At 39.6% G+C, this 12,956-nt stretch overlaps 1 protein-coding gene across 4 annotated transcripts in view; it reads right to left on the reverse strand.

Moving 5' to 3' along the window:
- The window catches only part of LOC137181814 (histone deacetylase 7-like), a 47,348-nt gene extending 36,647 nt beyond the window's left edge, over nt 1-10,701 (reverse strand). The window contains exon 1 of one of the 4 annotated variants that reach the window (XM_067587848.1): nt 10,343-10,701. In XM_067587848.1, coding sequence (XP_067443949.1) covers nt 10,343-10,361 — 19 coding nt within the window. In that variant the 5' untranslated portion in view covers nt 10,362-10,701. Of the gene's footprint in view, nt 1-994; nt 1,454-10,342 lie in introns of those variants that run through there. The other 3 variants (XM_067587847.1, XM_067587850.1, XM_067587849.1) reach the window with 3 other exon arrangements.
- Between the last annotated feature and the right edge of the window lie 2,255 nt (nt 10,702-12,956).

Genomic DNA, 12,956 nt, shown 5'->3' on the forward strand with positions numbered 1-12,956 from the left:
CACGAAACTAATGTAACCGAATCCCCGCAACAGCACTGAAGCTATGACCTCATCCTGTCCAGCGAGAGAACCTGGACACATGAGAACATTATTCCACGCATGGCTAGCTGTGTGTGTGTATATATATATGTGTGTGTGTGTGTGTGTGTGTGTGTGTGTGTGTGTGTGTGTTTTCATTTTCAAGGGACTGAAGGGACTTGGGTGGGATCTAACAATTTTATGACTTCTGTCATAATACAGCACACGCACTTAAACACAGCTGCCCACCCGATGGTCCATCTAACAACCAAACATTTGTTGCCTAGTAGTGAATGAGTCAAACATTTCAATGACGTTATGGGCAAAAATGCATCCAGTGGGAAATTCTACACTAGCACTCACAAAGAGGCCTTAATACCATAATTACACAATCATTTGGCTTATTTATCACCTTAAAATAGGTTTTTACCTGTCAGATTAGGATAATTACAGGGGAAACCTCATGTTACAGTCAATTAGTTCAGGCAGGTGATAAAGTATTTACTAATTCAGGCTGCAGTATCATTACCTCAAGCCACATTTTCTCTGATTTTGGAAGAGATTTAGGCAATTTAAAAATGCTGTATTACATTTCTTAATAGCAAAAAGGGGAAAACACATCTGCACATAGCTCTACTGTGTATCTACAGTTGTAAATCTCAGCCAGGTGAGCTTTTACACCTGCTGCTGAGGATAACATGGATTGAATCTGTGTTAAATGTCGCCTAACGCTAATTGGTAAGCAACTGAAACTAAACTTCACAATGAACGTTACCACAAAACACGCTAAACAACTGTTTAAGTGTAAGTATTTCAGCTCACACAAGTTCCCGTACACAAGAAAGCAGTAAAGCAGCAGTCAAGATCTTTTTTTTTTTGAGTAAAGTTAAAGCCTGTTTTTAAAAGTATTGGCACACGTTTTAACCGCGTTTGTCGGCTACTTCACGGTGGACGTTAGCAAACAAACATCGCCTACCTGTTGGCGGTGAAGTTCAAAAGCGACGCATTTTCAGTTTCATGCGACACTGGAGAGCTGACAGCCAGTTTTAAGGTAGTAGGAGCAAGTCAGACAAAACAGAAGACAGATAAAAACTTGGTCCAAGTATCCATCCTGGTCATTGGCTCTTTTTTGGGACTAAATTGGTTGTTACTCTGTCAGTTAGCAGGCGGGTCTTGGACTTAAAATCAAAGACGTTGGTTTCAACCGTCACCGCGCTCTGCTGCCAGAACTGTAAACATACAGTAAGCTAACCTCAAAATGTCTCGATAGTCGGAGAGAGAAAGTGTGTCCACCGCTCCACTGCCACGAGAGCTGCTCTCCACTTATCTGCCTCACTGAGTCTGCCTGTCGGCGGTGAAACTTCTGATAAAACTTGCTGGCAGTCTCACTTTCATCCGTGTGTGTGTGTGTGTGTGTGTGTGCTGCTGGTGTGAGGGCTCCATCTGCTGAACTCAGCTGGGTAAGGATGCTCTGTGTGTGTGTGTGTGTGTGTGTGTGTGTGTGTGTGTGTGTGTGTGTGTGTGTGTGTGTGTGTGTGTCATAGGCTACTTACGGGGACAAATTTCAGACTAAAGACCAGTTGATTAGGGACAGCTTGTCCTACTGTGGACAACAGCTGTGTCCCCAATTGGGTAAAAGCTGATTTTTGGGTCAGTGGTTAAGGTTAGGTTAGGGTTAGGGTTTGGCAAGTAGTGGTTATGGTTTGGGTTAGGGTAAGTCTCCAGGAAATGAATGTAAGTCAATGTAATGTCCCCAAAAGTGAACTAGGACAACGTCTGTGTGTATGTGTGTATATGTGAGAGTGTGTATGTGAGAGTGTGTGTGTGTGTGGTCCAGGTATTCCTCATGTTGTGGGGACTCGCCTACCTTATAGGGACAAAAAGCACATCCCCTTGATGGACATCATTAATTTCAGGGTGAAGACTTGGTTTAAAGTTAAGGTTAAGGTTAGTTTAGGATTATGTTAAAGTTAGGAGAAGAAATGAAATATGTCCTCAGAAGTGATGGAAACATGACTGTGTGTATGCGTGCGTGTGTGTGTGTGTGTGTGTGTGTGTGTGTGTGTGTGTGTGTGTGTGTGTGTGTGTGTGTGTGTGTGTGTGTGTGTATGTGTGTGTGTGTGTGTGTGTGTGTGTGTGTGTGTGTGTTTTGCCTCTGCTCTTTTTGCTTTAGGCTACATCTGGAATAACAAAGAAAAAAATAAGACTGGAAAGAAACCAGTCTACCCAACACCACAGTAGGCCTATATATCACAATGCTATTCTAAAATGTCTACAAATACGCTCCATCTCTCTAAAAAAATCTATCATAAAACCTTTTGGAAGTTAATACAATACACAATGAAAAAATACTACAATTAAAAGTTCTGCTTTTATTCAAAATTAGGAAGGGTAAAAGTAAAGCTAACATAGTCAAATCAAATGTCAAATGTCAATGTGTGCATAGTCTGAGGCTACAGGTTGAAAAAAGGGTAAGTCTTAAACTTTCTAAAACTCTTAAGATAAGGTCAAAAATACTTTTCATAAATAGTTCCTTAACAATTGAAATTTTGGAGGTATAAGCAATATGACAAGCCAACAGCAACATTAATGTGACAAGCAAATGGCTCGCAACATAACTAATAATTACAACTAACATTTCAAAATGTACAATATTGTCAATGGAAATTACTCATTACTCAAGTATACTCGAGTACCAGCACTTCAAATCTTATGTAAGTACCATAAGTGCTTGTATCTCTTCCAAAAATATGGCAATACAGGCACCACAGAGGGTAGAAGTACACTGAAACTTTAAAGACGCACTACAAATCCCTACAGGAATATAAATGAATGTAACAATGATTAAGATGATGTAAACCAAATATAAGTGCTCACATAAGCCTGTCAGACTTTTGTTTATCAACCTCAGACAGGATATTTTAAGGGAGGCTGTGAGCCCAGAACAGAAACAAACTGACCAGAACTATATATATGATCAACAGCATAACCAGAAAACCACAGACACAAATGTGAAATAAAGTATATGCAGATTAGTGTGGGAGGAAGGCCTCACATCCACTTTACACCAAATTTCATCTGCTGCAAACTTAAAGTAGAAAGTCCTTTATACTATAAGTCCTAAAGTTATTGAATTCTGGACTAAACCTGCGTATGCCACTGGTGTAACATGCTGCTTGTTTTGTGCCAAGTTGTTAATTTTACTGTAAGCCGTTAAAGTATGTGCCAGTTTCCTGGTTTTATTGTGTTGTAAAGGCGATTTTTTATTTCTTAGGATGCACACACATTCATACGTGCAAATTCAGGCATACACCCACACACACACACAGAGCACAACAACAAATTTACTCTTAATTTGCACAACGCTGCTGGTTCTCACACATTCTGAAATATCGAACAGTCTCTCAGTCTCTCCTTTTGCCAGTGCAAAAGTTCACATCACTGTATCCATGAAGATAAACCAATCTGGGAGAATACAACTAGTAAAAGACAGTGAACATGAGCCAGTGTTTTATTTCATGTGACCCAAGCTAATCCTGCTCCTATGAGGTTTGCCGTTGTTCACTTAAATTGTGTACCTAAGGGGAAAATTATGGCCTGAGTTAGAAAAATTGCTATCAACAACACTCAGTCTAATTTCAACAACAGTGTGTCTTTTCCCCTGTGCTCTTGGCAGGACTTAACAGTCCATCCCCCCAGTCATGGGGTTGACTGTGGCCTGAATAATTTGAGATACGAACAAGCAAATTGAATTTCATTGCAGATCTTCCATCTTGAAGCACATGCTTCAGACAGAGCCTCCTCTATTTGCAAATAGAGTGAGTAGAGTGTGCTTGGTATCTGTTGCCACATTTCCCCTGAAATTAGCTCATTCAGAGCAGTTTCTATTTAAAAATGACATCTTAAACAAATTAATTTACTGTTTTGGTATGGCCTTCATAAATAATTTCACGAGCCATTATCAACACGTCATTATTCATTTTAATACTAACGCCAACAATCATAGAGCTCTGAATAACGGCTTTAACGTTATGGCAACTGTTATTCAAATTATATTCACATCTGAAATGTGAAACATGTAGGAGCTGAAAGCTAAAAGTAAGTATCCAGTTTGAAAAGTACTCAAGAAATCTACTCAAGTACAGCAATCAGAGTAGTTGCAAATTTTTATGTTCCACCTGTGGCTCTGGGGTTGGATGCTGTACTTTGATGTTAGGGGTACATTTTTCCCTATGCACATTTGAATGCAGATATTTAGTGCCTGATAGCAGGTTATGAGGTAAAATAGTCTAGTTGACATTTTGATTTTAAAAAATTGAGCTACAGATAAAGTAATTTAGAAAGATTTGCTTTAAAATGATCAGTTGTCATGCAAAATAGATTCTACACAAAATGAAAAACAATACCTAATATCATTAGGCTGCTTTTAGTGGCCACTTTGAGTTTTTATAAGTTGGACTGATGAAGTTGGTGCCAAAGTCAGAAGTCAATAGAACTCTCCCTTCTTATCTTTCCCCCTCACACTATTTCTACAAAGTCTGTGCCATCATAAGGGCAGTGCCACATGGGGCCAGAAAAGTGACAGTTACATTTTGGCATCAAAAATAAAATTTGGTATTCAAAACAAAACCTGAACTGGAAAGGAAACATTAGCATTGAAACACTTGTATTGGAAAAGGTTGTATTGGCGCTGAAAAAAAAAGTTCCACTGAAAAATAAAACACAGGCATTAAATTTTTTTTTACAATCTTACAATCTTATTATCTTATTTTATTTAGATATTTTTTTGCATTATGATGTGTTTTTCAATGTAAATCTTCAGATTTTTTCTTCATGTCTGTGTTTTTTCAGTGACAGTTGTTTTTTACGCTGTTAGTTTTTTTTCAGTGTCACTGTTTTTCAGTTTCAACTTTCTGTCAGCGTTTTGGCGGAGAGAGGAGGGCCCATGCTGGGCCTACATTACCCAGTATATCTCGCGGTCTGACAGAGATATCCGAGGGCGATGGAATCATGGCGACATTTGAGCCAGACTGTTGTAATTTTCGCTCTAGGACTGTGAATATGTCACTCTATTAAGATTTAATATTTTTTCAGACAAGAAAGTAACCATTTAGATTCCTAATATGTGAATCAATTTATCCAAATAACGCCTGCTTATAAATCTGCTGTGATGTTTCAGTGTTTTCAGACATGTGAGAGCAGCAGGTCATCTCGCAGCAGCAGCCCAAGTCCTGCATTGTCATCCTGGGGAGAACATGATCTGATGAACTGATCTGTGCAGCTCTTCTGTAATTTATGACTGGCTCTAACGTCTCCGCAGAATTTTGATATATGATATAATTCCTTTCAGAAGATGAATGTTGGTCTCACAGATGAAATTTAACAATTACAGCTGCCACAGTAGTCTGTCTGAATGTAAAGTGAAGCCTCATGTTTTTATTGGACAGAACAACAGTGCTGCCTCTGGGGCACTACTGTATATGTACAGATTCATTCGACCCTTCAGTAAAAACATCCCTGGCTTACAGTAAAATGAGAGAATGAACAAGATGCTGTGGAAAAATCATCCTCGAAATCTTCGTTCAAAGAGGCCCGATTTTACACAGAATCCCCAGGACGATTTTAAAAACTGAAAATCTGGACAGTGAAGTGGGGAAAAGACACATATGGCATACATGGGTAGGACTCCAAGGTGGAGTTTTGTGGCCAGTAGGGCTCACTCCTCTTCCAGTCACAGGAAGCCAGTAGGAATGAGCGGAATGCAGTCAGGCAATACGGTGATGGAGGGAGCAGCGGTTGCAGGGCAGATTGCCAAAAAGAATGAAAGAAAAGGGAAAAGATAGGGAGAGAGTGAGACAGTGATTAGAGAGTGGAAAAGGCAGGGGTGCAAAGAATTAAGCATGTCTCCAGAGCCGCAAAGACACGCTCACATACCAAAAGAAACGCCCAGCGACAGCTTTTGTAGTTGCACAAGTGTAATTGTTTTCTCTCTCTCTCTCTGATATTGACAGTCTGATGTGGATAATGCGCATGGCATTGGAGGAGTCACTGGAGGAAATGCCACAGTACATTATTGTGACTGGTGGAATGTGTGGAGTTATCATTCGGACAGATTTCCGGGTAACAGTCGGAGGCTAGGGGTCCACAAACAAGAATTTGCTTTTTTCTATCCAGGAGGTCATCCTAGCTCACAGACACACACACACACACACACACACACATATACATACACATACATGCAGAGCCATGCACCGACACGTAGACAGCCCACTCAGACATGCACACAGATACACACAACATGGCCATACATACAGGGTAAGCATACCATCTGTCAGGTTTGCTCTTCCTCTCTTTTGTGGTCATCACCTTATTTTTAAAATCACACATTTTTCCCAAAAGGCTCAACAATCTGTACAACATGCAAAACCTTCTATCCTTAGACTCTCAACCTGGATCAGGAAAACTCTACTAAAAATCATGAAACAGGAAAAAAAAGGGGAAATCTCCAAAAGAGTAATAGGTGCAATAGGTGTTGTGTATGTAGTGAGCAGACAGAAGTAGCAGTTGTAGTAGTAATAGGTAGTAGTAGTATAAGTAGTATGTAAGCTGGTACCATTCATGAGCATTGAAGGAATGTCAAACATGTCAAGAAGAAATTCAACTAAACTTAGAATCCAACACTGTGTCGTCTTATATTAAAAAAAAAGGAAAAATCCATTTCACATGTCAAACAGTGGTTATGGAAATGTTTAGTTTTCTTTTCATCTTTCACTCACTTGAATTCTGAATAATAAAGCCCATTACATGTGTGCAGGTAGGCCCCACTAAGCTGTAGCTAGCAGACGTGTGGTAACTTTGAACTGAGAAGGTACTGGAGGCTGCTTGCAGTGGTGGGTCGCCTCGAAAAGTCTTTCGATTCCCAACAGCAAAGCAAAGTCAACCCACAGAGAGGAGCGATAGCACTCAGCTCTCGCCTAGTTTCTCTGGAAACTGACTGTGATGTTGGAAAGTGTTGCTTTACGACGCCTTCACACTCCTGTGCACGCACGTGTGGAAAAAGGTCAAAACACTGAGTTCAGAACAGCATGTACCCCTTTGAAAAGGTTTGCGACGTGGCTTTCTTCAAACCTGTGAGATGACAATTTCACAGAAGCTGCTGTGAACTTAATGCTCATTTTGAAAAAAAAGTCTTATGATGTCTGTTGTTTATTAAACTATAGACAAATGAACTTTTATAAGGTTAAAGGTCCAACAGCCAAATATAATGGGATAAATAATAGATTTCTGAAAATGCTCCTGCATGTTAACCCACATTATGGCCTGGATGATTATAAAAACAGAGAGGACTGTGGAAAAGTCAAAAACTTGTCATTAACATTTCTTATATTTCCTGCTAATAGGGGTTTCCATCTCCATACAAGTCTGAAACTGTCTACAGTAGTTACAGTGTTTCCCCCGTGACAAAATCTTTCTGACAGTCTTGTACAATTAGACTTCCCCGTGACACTCACATTAAAATGAGCTCAGATTCTCTGAGATCAGATTCTTGTAGTAAAAATACTTTTCCACCAGGGGGCGGTACTCAAATAAGTGACTGCATTATTTATTTGTTATTTAAACAGAAACAACAGCCTGTTCAGGTGTATGAGATGGAAGTGAACTTTACTATGGGCCACTTAGTATCATATACATCAACCAGTCATCTCAAGTTCCTTCTTCATCCCTTTACAGTGCTCACTTGACCTCAGTAGGCAGCCTCTGCTGTCATGAAGAACCCTCTTCAGACCAGAGCGGATTTAATGAGAGGTGATCCATTTTAGATCACCATACTTTTGGTCGACTGTGCAGCCAAGTTACTGTACTGTCCTTCAGAAACTTGGAAAACGTGATGGAACCAATGCAAATCCAAAAGTCATTTTGGTAATTGAAAACAATGTATTTAAGTTTTGACTGGACTGACACTCTCAGAGAGACAAAAGCTTTTTCAAGATGTTATCATGGATGAAGATTTCTAAAGACAAGACATTACTTTTTGAAGAAAAGGAGAAAATGGCTTCAATACTGTACACAAGACAAGACTGTTACGTCTTTAAAACTGAAACATACAACATTGTCACTAATCTCCCTGTGCCCTCAGTCAACACCCATTCAGCTTGATCTAGACACCCATGGCGTGACTCCTTCACAGAGATGTAGTCTGAGTCAATGACCCTGAGAGAGGGAGAGTTATGTCCCTGTGGGCCACTTCCAGCTGACTGTGGCCTCTTAACCTGCTGCCCCTCGACCTTTGCAAACTAAACAAACTCGGAGTCTGATGATTTATCACAGCGACAGAAATACAGACCAACTTATACAGTTAAGCTGCTGAGATGGATTTCCCATTTGGCGCAGGATATATTTTGTTCTCACCTAACTGAATAAAATCAGCATGTTCTCAATATAAATAGTATGACACTAAATCACAGAACAGTGCAAATATTGCTTATGATAAACTTGCTTTAAAGGCTTTCAGTTCGACAGATAAATTTTCACTTTCAAATGGATTCTGAGACACTTAAAACGTATTAATTATTTGATTAGCAGGTAGTCTGAAGTTCATTTGAGAGATAAGGCTGAAATGTTGAATTCCTAGAATTTATAAAATCATTGTTTATACTGTGAGTGTGTACAAGGCAGTGGTGGAGGAAGCACTCAGATCCTTCACTTAAGTAAAAGTACCAATACAGTATTGTAAAAATACTCCATTACAAGTGAAAGTCCTCCATGAAATATCCTACTTAAGTAAAAGTACATAAATATTATCAGCTTGATGTAGTTAAAGTGTTTTAGTAAAAGTAGTGGTTTGGTCCCTCTGACTGATATATGATTATATATGACATCATTATATTATTAATACTGAAGCATCAGTGTGTAAGCAGCATGTTACTGTTGTAGCTGCTGGAGGTGGAGCTGGTTTGAACTACTTTATATACAGTTAGCTAGTTTAGTCCAGTGGTTCTCAACCTAGGGGTTGAGCCCCTCCAAAGGGTCACCGGATAAATCTGAGGGGTCGTGAGATGATTAATGAGAGAAAACAAAGTTCTGATACACAACACATTGAACATTTATTGAAATGAAACCATGTGAGAAGTTTAGAGGGAAAAATCACTTTTTGGTGGAGCTGTTAACAACTCATAGACATCTGAAATGTGACCCCGACTAAACACTGCTTTTTGTAAGACATCAAAAGCCAAAAAGGTTGGAAACCACTGGTTTCATCTTTAACAATGTGTTGTATTTTAAAAGTTTGTTATATTATCCATTATGTCAAATTTTAATCCGAAAAATAACTAAAGCTGTCAAATAAATGTAGTAGAGTAGAAAGTACAATATGTTCCTCTGAAATGTAGTGGTGTGGAAGTATAAAGTAGCATCAAATGGAAATACTACTTAAGTACTTGAGTAAATGTACTAAGTTACTTTCCACCACTAGTACAGGGAGGCATCTGTCCAGGGAGAGTTTGTATTCTTTAAGCTTCAGTTTGCCAAGTTTTCATCAATATTAAACTCTTTAAAACAGCAATTTGTGATCATCACCACAGGGATAAGGCCACATAAACCAGAAATGTCATCACTATACCACCCATTATTTTCAGAGAGGACATAGACAGCTGGTGTTGTCACAGCAACTTAATCAACTCTCACTGTCTCAACCAGTCCTCTTTCCAGCCTTTTACTAACTTCTCTTTCTGATGTCTGTTTCTCTATGCTCGTCTCCTTCAGCACTGCGTTGCAGTGAGGGACTGTTGTTTTGTGTCTCCTCATTCTTTGCACACTTTTTGTGGACAGACTCTCTAGGGTGGGTGGGTCTGTTTCCAATTTTCTCCCCTTCCCCGTCCTGAGAAACAACACTTCCAAAACCAAACAAATAAAACCAAAAAAATGAGGTACCCTTTTTTTTTTTCTGACCACAGTGTTCTTCTTGGCATTCTTGCACATTTTACATACCTACATGATTTAGAAGAATTTGCACTGATAACAATGTATATGGTATATTGAATCCAGGACAAACTCAAGTTTCTCATAGCTGAAGCCAACCAAAGCTGCCAGTGGTAACAGCACAAGACTCAGATGGACAAAATCAACAACTGGACCAAGAATCTAAAGCATGGGCAAAACATCTGCAAAACTACCAGAACAGCTAGAATTCTCTCTTCAGAGTATAGTACATAAAAGACTGACTATTTTGGTGATTTACAGTCACTGAAGGACACATTTTCTACATAGCTGTTACACATTCTTTTACAGATAGATATAATATGTGCAAATACGCAGTATCTCTTACCGGTTTTGGGTGCTGACATCCAGTAAGAGGTCCCTCCGTGTTCCCACAGCAGTCCAGTCAATCACAGAGGCAGCGGTCGGACAGGCTGGGAGGCTCGGGGAGAAGATAGATCCTGCTTTGACAGGGGAGTGGTGCTGCAGCACTGGAGCCCGGCTGTGAACTGACAGAGAGAGTCACAGTCAACTGCTTGACACAACGGGCTCTGGATTTTCTATGTCTTGCACTTCCTCTCATGTGAGCTAAACTTGCTCTCTCTCTCTCTCTCTCTCTCTCTCTCTCTCTCTCTCTCTCTCTCTCTCTCAATCACTCCCTCAGATTCTGTTTTTTAGAGAAGACACAGTTGCTCTGCCCTATCAGCCCCCTGTAACTTTGTCAGTGCTGCCCTTGCACCAGGAGCTATGGGGAGGGAAGGAGGGAGGGAGGGAGGTGTGTGTATCTGTATGAGTGTGTGTGTGTGTGTTTTGGAGAGAAAGAGAGAGTAACAGATGTGTGTTGTCGCTTGTGTCTGACAGACAATAGCAGGAAGTGTTGCTTTAGGATGCACAAAGCACAGAGGATCGAAATAAGAGAGCTGGATTGAGCAGTACATGTGTTAAAAGACATATTACAGCGGTATTACCCTTTGCTTTTTAAAGTCTGACTAATACTGTAAACCACCACCTCCAAATCAAGTGTGTTGTTTCGGTGCCGTCTTTGATTTGACACCATAGTGTAACTTACACCAGTTTTGGGGCATGAAATGTGTTCTGGTGGGACAAAATGGCTCTGAAGCAGCATCTAGACCCAGTGAAAGGTCAAAAAATAATTGATACCATTTACTATTTAGTGATGTTTTTCTTTAAATGTTGTTAATTACCCACTTAGTTTAATGGAGATGTTAAAATATATTCTCTCAACAGGAGATGATCATCCACACAGCTTATTTACCAGTTTTCTCTACTTGTAAGATAAACCTCAGTCCTAAAATATCCTTATTGTCAAGAGTTACAAACACACATTCGCTACTGGTTGTTTGAAAGCAGAAGTTGACTCATGGTGCTTATCAAAGGCAGATAACTCCCGTACGTAGCACAGCACTGAACTTTAAAAAAAACAAAACAACAAGAACTCCATGACCCAGTCAAGCTCTCACAAATGGAGCATTCAGTGTGATTACTTACACAAGGCGACATATTTCACCCCGGCAATTACATTTCAGCCTGAGTGAAATTAACAAGCGAAAAAACATCCTGAATGTTGGTGATTTAGGAGAGAACAATTCCACATTGTTACATCTAATTAATTACAGTAGTCTATTTGATTGTGATCTTATCTCTGCAGATCTACAGATCAGCTACTTACGTATACTTGGCCCGCATATTAATGAGAGTGAAACTGAATCAGTAGAAAAACATAGCTTAAAACTACATGATATCCTGTAAATGCACACATTTTCTAAGGTACAGCAACTTTGAGACACAACGTACTACAACGTACATTTCCCCGGAAATACGGGCGGGAGAGCCGAGTTACTGCATGTGGTTTTCTCACAGTTTTGTTACTGTGTCACCGCTGAGATCTGTGAGTAGCAAGAGATTCATTCATATAAAAGTACGGCATCAGAGAACTGACAAAGATGGAACATGTGTCTAATGCATTTTCATGCGAACTAACAATTAGTCATGGGATGAGGGTGGAGCACATGTATTCAACATATGTGTACTTTGGCTGGACCGGATTTTGTATTGTAGTGGAAACTTGGACACACTAACTTTTACAAGTATTTACAATGTATTAAATCATGACCCCAACCTCTTAATACTGGTCAATATCCTAATTTGATTACATTTTAAGAAAATATTCCAGTAAAACAGTAATGAAACAGTAGTGTGAAGTTTTAGTTTTAATGTGCTGATTTAGATATGTTGCCCATGACTACTACGAGTTAGTCAAACTAGCTTGCGGAGCATATTCCAGGTGTTTGGCAGTAAAATAATTACACTGTGAGTAAGAAAACACTTTCAACACTGCATGCTTGGAGGCATGCAAGACCATCGTTTAAAAGTATGTATTTCCTTGAACAATGGGCATAATTTGTCAAACCTTCAAATAGTTATTGATCATTTTTATTCAAGAAAAATGGGGAAGACATCATTGATTGTTTTGAATAACCCAGTGAAGTCCTCTCCATTTCTCATGACGTTCAAAACACTGCATGTAGAAATCTCCTAAAAGTATGAAGATCAATATAATTAGCATGTTTTTTTCTGCCCTTACTGAATCAACGCATCTTTCATCTGACCAAGCACAAGCTTTTTGGCAGACATAACAATGCCACAGACAGACATAACAAGTCAGTGGCCAACAATGTGCTGCAGCTAAGCCAACACACATTAGTGCTGTTAGTTGAATTAACCTGTGTTGACTTTTAGGGAGTGCATGCACCAAGATTTCTGCTGTCTGTGGAAGAGAAATGCAGCTAGAAAGGTCGACAGCCCTCCTGACCTTAACTGCTGTGTGGTCTGGCTTCTTTGCTACTGCACTAGCAGCAACGGATTAGCTTTGTGGTTCAAATGTAACTTCATCCATTGGGAAAACATACTGACCAAAGGAAACTCATGTTTGGGGGTTATGA

The sequence above is a fragment of the Thunnus thynnus genome, chromosome 4 (genome assembly GCF_963924715.1).
Source record: "Thunnus thynnus chromosome 4, fThuThy2.1, whole genome shotgun sequence".
Lineage (NCBI taxonomy): Eukaryota > Metazoa > Chordata > Actinopteri > Scombriformes > Scombridae > Thunnus > Thunnus thynnus.